At 41.3% G+C, this 9577-nt stretch overlaps 1 protein-coding gene and 1 pseudogene across 1 annotated transcript; both read right to left on the reverse strand.

Annotated features, from left to right (window-relative positions):
* Window positions 1-488: 488 nt before the first annotated feature.
* LOC120061566 (myoD family inhibitor domain-containing protein 2-like) lies at window positions 489-1654 on the reverse strand. Its single transcript, XM_039011477.1, has 2 exons — window positions 1441-1654; window positions 489-748 (listed from the first exon to the last, which is right to left on the reverse strand). Exons 1-2 carry the CDS (start codon window positions 1652-1654, stop codon window positions 489-491), a joined length of 474 nt encoding a protein of 157 aa, XP_038867405.1.
* A 3620-nt stretch (window positions 1655-5274) lies between these two features.
* On the reverse strand, window positions 5275-9247 carry LOC120060699 (annotated as a pseudogene).
* Between the last annotated feature and the right edge of the window lie 330 nt (window positions 9248-9577).

Consider the following 9577-nt stretch of genomic DNA (forward strand, 5'->3'; position numbering starts at 1 on the left):
TGTCATTTTGGAAGGATATGCAGTGCGTCCCAATTCTCTACCTTTCTCCTGTAGTGTGCACTCGGTCACTCCTCCCCTTGTAACTAGGGGGGTGGGAATGAAACCAAATATAGTCATCAATGTTGTTGGCTGTTTATGTGACAGGTTTAAGGCTGAAAAATCAATCATGAAAGAAGCAGGTGTTTTTAGGCACAATCTGTTTATTTCTGTTCATGGTTACAGAACTGAAGCGTTTGCGGAATGGAGCGTTTTGGTGGTTAATATTTAATGGGGCTCAATAGGGGGATCATTATTAAGCACTCTACACCTGTTAACACTCTCTTTAGCCATACTGTCCATCTTTGTAAACATATTCATGTTCCCTCTGAAACTAAGAAATGGGACAACTCTAGTTACTGATATTTTGATAGAACAAACATTGACAAGGTGTATTTTTAGTCCTTTTAGGCCTTCATATCAAAAGGAGTAATTTGATTGAGGGGATCTTTTCATCGGTAGCAGACTTCAGAGATCTCCATGGCGAGTTCCAGTAACTCGGCTCCCTCTTGACAGGAGTTGCAGCAGCTGCAGTCCAGTTCTACGTTGCAGTTGCACCAGCCACTGCCCCGCTCCTGCTCCCTGGACGCGTTGAGGTATTTGAACGAGGGGAAACAGCGGCTTACAGCTCTCTCACATGTGTCTGGCACCATGACTACGATGTCATAGAACCGGCAGTAAAGGCAGGCCAGCAGAATGGCAGCACAATCATCTGGGGACAGGGAGAGAAATATTAAATCAGTGAAACAGTTGCTACCACACGGCAGGCGGTACCGGATCGTTAAGTCTAGGTCCAAAAGGCTCCTTGGCAGCTTCTACACCCAAGCCATAAGACTGCTGAACAATTAATCAAATGGCCACCTGGACTATTTACATTGACCCCCCCCCCAATTTGTTTTTACACTGCATCTACTCGCTGTTTATTACCTATGCATAGTCACTTTACCCCTACCTACTTTACTGTGACTAACCTGTACTCCTCCACATTGACTCAGTACCGGTACCCCCTGTATATAGCCTCGTTATTGTTATTTTATCGTGTTAATTTTTATTTTATACTTTAGTTTATTTAGTAAACATTTTCTAAATACTATTTCTTGAACTGCGTTGTGGGTTAAGTGCTTGTATGTAAGCATTTCACAGTAAGGTCCTGTTGTATTCGGCGCATGTGACAAATACAATTTGATTTGATGTTACATCACCCTAGAGGAAGGCTGCAGATGTAAGTACTAGTAGAGCCCAAATGTTTTTATGACTATACAGATGATACTGCATTATCAACAATGGTTGTTATATTTCTGGCTTTTCAACTTGTCAGACTTGAAATCGTTACGATAATTGAATTACACTCTAGACAAAATCCACCATTGAAGCTTAGTTTCCAGAAAGGAGGAGCAACAATACCCCCGGCGTCAGGCTGATGGGATTCGAAGGAGGAGAAGCGGTCGCTACTGTTGTTGATGTGCTTGTTGGAACACAGTGAGAAACTGGATCCGCCCCACTCCCGGCCTCCCATGGGATCCTGAGAGCTGAGGTCAGTATCTACCTTGTCTGGTTCGTGCTCTGAGATGGTGCTCAGCCTCCGCACTCCACTCACCACAACCGTGTTGCTGCTCATCACCCCAGAATTTGTAGGCCGAGACACGTCTCCTTTAAATACAGTATAGTACATAAAGTCAATACCTCATCTTCATGATTCCCTACAAATATAGCTCCAAAAACCTTAGGTCACTCTGAAATTAGGGGACTCATAAATCTGAGCAACCAGGTGAGTAAACATGTTAAGTGAATGTATTTGGCTACTGTAGGCCAATATTGTAGATGCGGATATGTAGCTGTAACACCCCGGCATGTGTGCTGATCAGTAGAGATACTTGGCAACATTATCAAAACATATGTTAATTATTCAACATGTCTCTCAGAGGCGAGACTCACAAAGCAGGGCGTGTATACAGGCTGAAAGTCCCAGTTTAATGAGGGGAAACTATTGATTTTTAGCTTTTATTGGGATCCACTTTCCTCCCTTGAACATGACCATAAGGAAATGTACAGATAGACCTTTAAATAATACAAGTCTGCAGCATTCAAGGTAGAATGGGACCGCGTTTTCTTAGCTTTAGCACTCTGGCAATTTGGATATACACTGAGTGTACAAAACATTAGGAACACCTTCCTAATATTGAGTTGCACCCACTTTTGTCCTCAGAACAGCCTCAATTCGTCAGGGGCATGGACTCTACAAGGTGTCGAAAGCGTTCCACAGGGATGCTGGCCCATATTGACCCCAATGCTTCCCACAGTTGTATCAAGTTGGCTGGATGTCCTTTGGGTGGTCGACCATTCTTGATACACAGTCTTTCGGATGGGACCGTCTTTCGGATGGGACGGTAAACGGGTGTCCTAACTCTCTGTGGTCACTAAAGATCCCATGGCACTTATCGTAAGAGTAGGGGTGTTAACCCCGGTGTCCTGGCTAAATTCCCAATCTGGCCCTCATACCATCATGGCCACCTCATCATCCGCAGTTTACTATTGGCTCATTCATCCCCCTCCTCTTCCCTGTAACTATTCCCCATGTCATTGGTGTAAATGAGAATGTGTTCTCAGTCAACTTACCTGGTAAAATAAGGGTTAGAAAAAAATATATATAATAAAATAAAAATATAAAAACACAGGAAACTGTTGAGCGTGAAAAACCCAGCAGCGGTGCAGTTCTTGACACACTCAAACCGGTGCACTTGGCACCTACTAACATACCCCGTTCAAAGGCACTTAAATCTTTTTTCTTGCCCATTCACTCTCTAAATGGCACACATACACAATTCATGTCTCAATTGTCTCAAGATCATTCTTTAACCTCCTTCGGATTCACCCTTCATCTACACTGACTGAAGTGGATTTAATAGGGATTATAGCTTTCACCTGATTTCACCTGGTCAATCTATGTCATGTAAAGAGCAGGTGTTCCTAATGTTTTATACACTCAGTGTATTCCACTCTATGATACCTGGCACTACCATTACCCGGTAAATACAAAGATGACCCTCACCAGACAAATAGATCTTTAAAACCTCTGCTCTTTTTCTATACACAAGCTTTCACAAATAGATTAGTCAGCCCATAAACAAAAACAAATGTTGAAACGACTTACCCTCCAGAAAAGGACTCTGGTCCCTTCCCGTCTTGACATGATCTGGTTCATTTTTAGAGGTCCTTGGTTGTGTGGTCATCTGAAGAGTTTAATAAAATTACCACATGCCTATGCAACCTAATGATATAACTTATACGCCTAAATAATATTTGCTAATCATATTCCATTCCTTACACGTATGCATAATAGTGGTAAGATAATACTTATTCTAAATTATAAACTTTACCTGAAACAAACTTCTGGAAGGCCGACAAAAAATGTATTTCCCTTTGTTCACAAATAGAAAGAACCATCCAATACTTGTAAAGCCTCTGGACCCTCCTGTGTGGATGGAGCACAGCTTGCATTTCAGTGCTCTGTAAACTTGCAGGACAAGACACACCCCATATTGATCCGGGCCATAGCCAATCAGGCAGCGCAAAAACGTTTGACAGGATGATCTTTGGTCAAGTATAATCATATTTTATCACTCCAACGACCTCAGTCTAGTGAGCCAGATAGCATTATACCATGATAGCCTACATAGATGCCATTTATAGGATACCCATCTCTGTGCAGTGTTTACACATACAGGCTGGTTGATGATATGGTCTGAACTGAATGAGGCGAGTACATTCAGTTATTCAATTATAAAAAATATTCCAGATATAGAGCAAAGGGCATGTGTATATAGATTTTGTGTAGGCCTGTCTCACACTTGAATCTTATCTTTGTGCCAGACCAGGTTCAAACACCCTTCAGATTCATTTCTCTGGTTGTATCTGTATTTTTACTTCTAGGGTTATTATTGCTTGGATAACCTTATTACTATTATGTATTGATTTGTCTTTATGCGGTGCAGACTGTACGCTGAAAGAATTATAATACTGTTTGTTTGTGTCAATTAATCCAGTAAGGGATGGGTTTCCAACTGGCAAATTCATTCATTTATACAGTAGATGCTTCTCCTGACAGAGTTGGCTTCTTCTTCACATTGCCTGTCATCCATTAGATATACACATATTGACCACTGAAGTATGGCCATTACCACACTGTTAAAACAAACTCAGGTCATAACTCAAACCTGCACATGCATACTACAAACTGTATATTCACCACACACACACTTTATATACAGCTTTTATTACAGACAGCTTTTAGTGCACAAATCTGGCAATGTACAAATACAATGGTAAATAAGACCAAAAAGCAATGTTTGGGCCAGTGGGGAAAAATAAGATTAGTAGGCTACACAAATAATTATATCCCAACAGAGGTTATACATACACTACCGTTCAAAAGTTTGGACCCCTTAGAAATGTCCTTGTTTTTGAAAGAAAAAGCTAATTTTTTGTCCATTAAAATAACATCAAATTGATCATAAATACAGTGTAGACGTTGTAAATGGCTGATTTGTAATGGAATATCTACAGAGGCCCATTATCATCAACCATCACTCCTGTGTTCCAATGGCACGTTGTGTTAATTCAAGTGTATCATTTATCAAGAGGACATGTACATTAGAGTGTCTAGTTTGAGAAACAGACGCCTCAAGTCCTCAACTGGCAGCTTCATTAAATGGTACCCGCAAAACACCAGTCTCAACGTCAACAGTGAAGAGGCGACTCCGGAATGCTTTCCTTTTTATTGGCCAAACTGAGGTATGGCTTTTTCTTTGCAACTCTGCCTAGAAGGCTAACATTGAGACTGGTGTTTTGAGGGTACTATTTAATGAAGCTGCCAGTTGAGGACTTGTGAGGCGTCTGTTTCTCAAACTAGACACTCTAATGTACTTGTCCTCTTGCTCCGTTGTGCACTGGGGCCTCCCACTCCTCTTTCTATTCTGGATAGAGCCAGTTTGCACTGTTCTGTGAAGGGATTAGTACAAGATCTTTAGTTTCTTGGCAATTTCTCACATGGAATAGCCTTCATTTCTCAGAACAAGAATAGACTGAGTTTCAGAAGAAAGGTTTGTTTCTAGCCATTTTGGGCCTGTAATCGAACACACAAATGCTGATGCTCAACTAGTCTAAAGAAGGCCAGTTTTATTGCTTCTTTACCAGAACAACAGTTTTCAGCTGTGCTAACATAATTGCAAAAGGGTTTTCTAATGATCAATTAGCCTTTTAAAATTATAAACTTGGATTAGCTAACACAACGTGCCATTGGAACACAGGAGTGATGGTTGCTGATAATGGGCCTATGTAGATTTTCACTTAAAAATCTGCCCTTTCCATCCACAATAGTCATTACCAACATTAACAAGGTTTACACTGTATTTCTGATCAATTTGATGTTATTTCAAATGTAAAAAAGGACATTTCTAAGTGATCCCAAACTTTTGAACGGTAGTGTAAATCATATTTTTGGCAGTGTAAAAGTAACCAATTATCAATGATGTCATGTCACAACGGAACACAGGATTACTATCTGGAGGTTGTCTGGTACTCACATAGGTAAAAAATAAACACGTTTGTGGGAGAAAACAAACATTCATCTTCATGAAGTGCTGTCCATAAATATTGCCAATGCTCTGGTTATTAAATATACACATTCATGAAAGAGTGAAACAAAAGACATTGAAGAAAAAACATAACTCTGCATCACTGAACCAGCTCCCCATAGGGCTTCATCATTGGTTGTACTGCCTCACAATAAGCCAATACGAATACATTATTTGAGGACAAGCGGTGTTACAATAATAGGTTCTGTTGTCTTCAGTGTGAGCTCGGGTGGATAATACCCAGTACAAACGATGCCAGTACAACAGAGCATAAAATATCCTCAATAAATAGTCACTTGATATGAAATAGTTCTACCAAGTCATTTGGTATATTTCATAGTTTTCCAATGTGGGAGTGCAGTGGAAATTGACAGTTTGGAATGCATTCTCTCTTTCATTGCGAAGGCACATGAGCCAGCTGCAGGTTGGGTCTTTCTGGGCTACCGCCATCTTCGTCTTGGTCCACATCTGAGCTGTGCTCATCAGAGCTCTCAGTCTCAGAACAGTCATGGGGCACATTCTCATATGCCTCCTCGTCCATTAGCTCTTCTTTTACGCTGAGAAGAAAAGTCATGATGAGGAAAAAAGATACTTATGGTGACTTCTGAAACTGAGAAACCATTTCTCCTTTACCAGATCTAGTTTTTAAATGGTGATGAAACACTCACAGGGGGTGCATAGGGTACTGCTCTTCACTGCTGTCACTGTAGGATCCATTCCCATACCAGAGAGTTGTATTCATCTCCTCCTGCTGGAACATATAGGGCAGAGAGCTCAGAGAGGGAGCGCCTATGGAAGCTGGGTTGAATGGAGGTATACTACTATCTAGCCATTCAGCCTGAAAAGACACACGCCATAGGTTTATAGCATAATGACAAAAATAAAGGTTTAGCACTCAATTAAAGTAATCTGAAGAGTATTGCGTGTACTTACCTTAGGTGTAAGGGAAGCTGAGCTGTGACCATGGCCAGTGTTCTCTCTTCTGAAAGATCTGCAGTTACACAAACACACTTTATTTAATTTAACAAAAACACTGACTGGGAAATAGAGGAAAAACATAATATCCTCACAACACATTGTTATATTAATTACATGGTTTCTACAAGTATAACACCAACAGAAATGCCGGTTTAACATGTTAAGAGACATACAGGGAGCTATACTGAAGAGACCGAGCATGTTAAATGTACCCTTCACCGGCAGGCTTCTGGGGCCTTCTCCTCTGAAACTCCATCTCATCAACTGTCCACACAGCTCCTTTTACATTCTCCACTCGCACAAAACACTTGTGGAGGCTGAGGTTGTGTCTCACTGCATTCTGCAGAGTCACGAAGAAGAACATACAGTATTAACACCACACACAGCTTCAAGGTAAGGACAAGAACATTCTTCCATAAGAGTTGTTCTAATACCATTAAACATTTCTAAAGACTCATGAATATGGCATACAGTGGAGGCTGCTGAGGGGAGGACAGCTCATAATAATGGCTGTCATGGAGTCAATGGAGTGGTATCAACCACATGGAAACCACATCTTTGATGCGTTTGATACCATTTCATTGACTCCATTCCAGCCATTCTTAGGAGTCGTCCTCCCTTCAGCAGCCTCCACTGATGGCATAGCAACTAAACATAGCACAAGGATATTCTTATACATGTAAATAACCCCATAAATTGGCATAGCCAAATACCTTCCATGTTGCTGCATTGCGTCTGAAATATGCAAACGTTTGTGTGAACCAATTGTAGATTTCATTTAGTGTCAGCTGCTTATAGGGTGATTCAAATATTGCCTAAATTATGCAAACACAAAGAAATACAATTAGCAAATGATAATCATCACTACTTATGGTATTTGAGGAACAAAACAACTGGTATAGCTAACATTTAGTCAGAGGGTAAACCAGGGTGAAATAAAATACATGTTTTCCTTACCTGTCTATTAGAGCTGCATATGTAAATGGTGGTCTAACTTCCGTACTGATGTAGAACTCTTTATTCTGAACAATATCTGTTAAAAGGAATTAGAAACGTATTTGAATAAAATCAATGCTTAAAGCCAAACAAATAGATAAACCATTAAAGGCATAACAGTAGTTCAAAGAATATGTAGCCCACCACCCTCATTAGATTCAGCCTCCCACTGCTAACTCACCTTGATTCATGTTCTTGCTGTACTTGTCTGAGTACCGTCTCCTCCCAGGGCTCACAGTGAGCAGGGTGTTGGGAGTGATGATAGAGGAGGTCGGGGGAGGTGTCAGGGGTGTGGAAGGAGCAGTGGCACTTTGAGACAAGCTCATGGGAGGAAGCACCTTGGGAAATGTCACCTGGGAGAAGGCAACGTTGGGCATAAGATCCACCTGAAAATCAAAAGCAATGATTAATTTAAACTCAGTAAGAAGAACACAGCTGTAGGGAATGCAACATTTAAAGTGATTATTCTACCATTGTGGCTAATACTTGTCTGACTGTTGGTAACCTGATTTGAATTAAATACATGGCCACTAATACTCCACAGACTTACTGTTGGTGTTGCTGGTTTTGACATTTGCTCAGAGGATTTGAGGTGAGACATCATGGCTTGCAGACGCTCTCTGTCTTTTTTCAACTGCATTGAGAAGATATAAAAACAAAGATGTAAAGTCGATCCTGTACAATGAATGGGCTTTATTTAAGCAAACGTCAACTGTACCTGCAGTTCTAGCTGCTGAACAACCTGCATCTGCACTCGACACTGTGCTGTACTCTTGTCATCCAGTGTATGTTCACTGTTCAGATGTCTGGGAGAAAAACACATTCCCATGATAAGTCAAGATAACATTCAGAACGGAAAAGGGGGATACCTCGTCAGTTGTACAACTGAATACATTCAACTGAAATGTGTCTTCCACATTTAACCCAACCCCTCTGAATCAGAGGTGCGGAGAGCTGCCTTAATCAAAACCACTACAACGCAGTGTTGTTATTACATTAAGATACGGACTTTCATTTGTCTCTCTGACAAAATTAATAGATGAGGAGAAACTCACTTGAGAAAAGCCTGAAAGTCTCCAAAGACCGCCTCACAGCCAGACCATTTGCACATGCCGTGTCCATATAGAGGGTGAGTGTTTTGTGTGTGATCATCCACAGGACCACTGCAGAGAGACAAATCTTCAATGTTACCCTTCAGGAAGAGGTTGGTCAGATGATAATGAATAAACACTGTTCTAGAATGGCTAATCACCTGTCTTTCTTCTTTAGGGGCTGTGATTTATGATTCCCATTAGTGGTGGACTGCTGGCTGTGGAGCAGGTTCTTCTGAAAAGTGGCTGGATACTCACCACCAGAGGGCAGGCTAGTACTATACTCACACCCTTTCACTAAACCTCGGAGAAATACACAAGTACATATCATATTAATTCATTCAGCCGAATAAATTAAATATGTTAGCCCAACAACAACAACAACAAGTATAGCTGCAAGCAGCCATGGTGGAGGAGAACAACAACAACAAGCTAAGAATAGATTAATGGTAGGGGCTTGGTGGTAGACACTTACCCTGAGCTGTAGAGGGGCTCATGGAGGGCAGGACAGACAGGAGAAGCACAGTAAAGTAGGTAGGTAAAGTGACTATGCATAGGTAATAACAGCGAGTAGATGCAGTGTAAAACAAATTGGGGGGGGGGTCAATGTAAATAGTCCAGGTGGCCTTTTGATTAATTGTTCAGCAGTCTTATGCTTGGGTGTAGAAGCTGCCAAGGAGCTTTTGGACCTAGACTTAACGATCCGGTGTACCGCTGCCGTGTGGTAGCAACTGTTTCACTGATTTAATATTTCTCTCCCTGTCCCAGATGATTGTTGCTCCATTTGCTGGACCTGCCTTACTGCCGGTTCTATGGACATCGTAGTCATGGTGCCAGACACAT

The sequence above is a fragment of the Salvelinus namaycush genome, chromosome 16 (assembly GCF_016432855.1).
Source record: "Salvelinus namaycush isolate Seneca chromosome 16, SaNama_1.0, whole genome shotgun sequence".
NCBI lineage: Eukaryota > Metazoa > Chordata > Actinopteri > Salmoniformes > Salmonidae > Salvelinus > Salvelinus namaycush.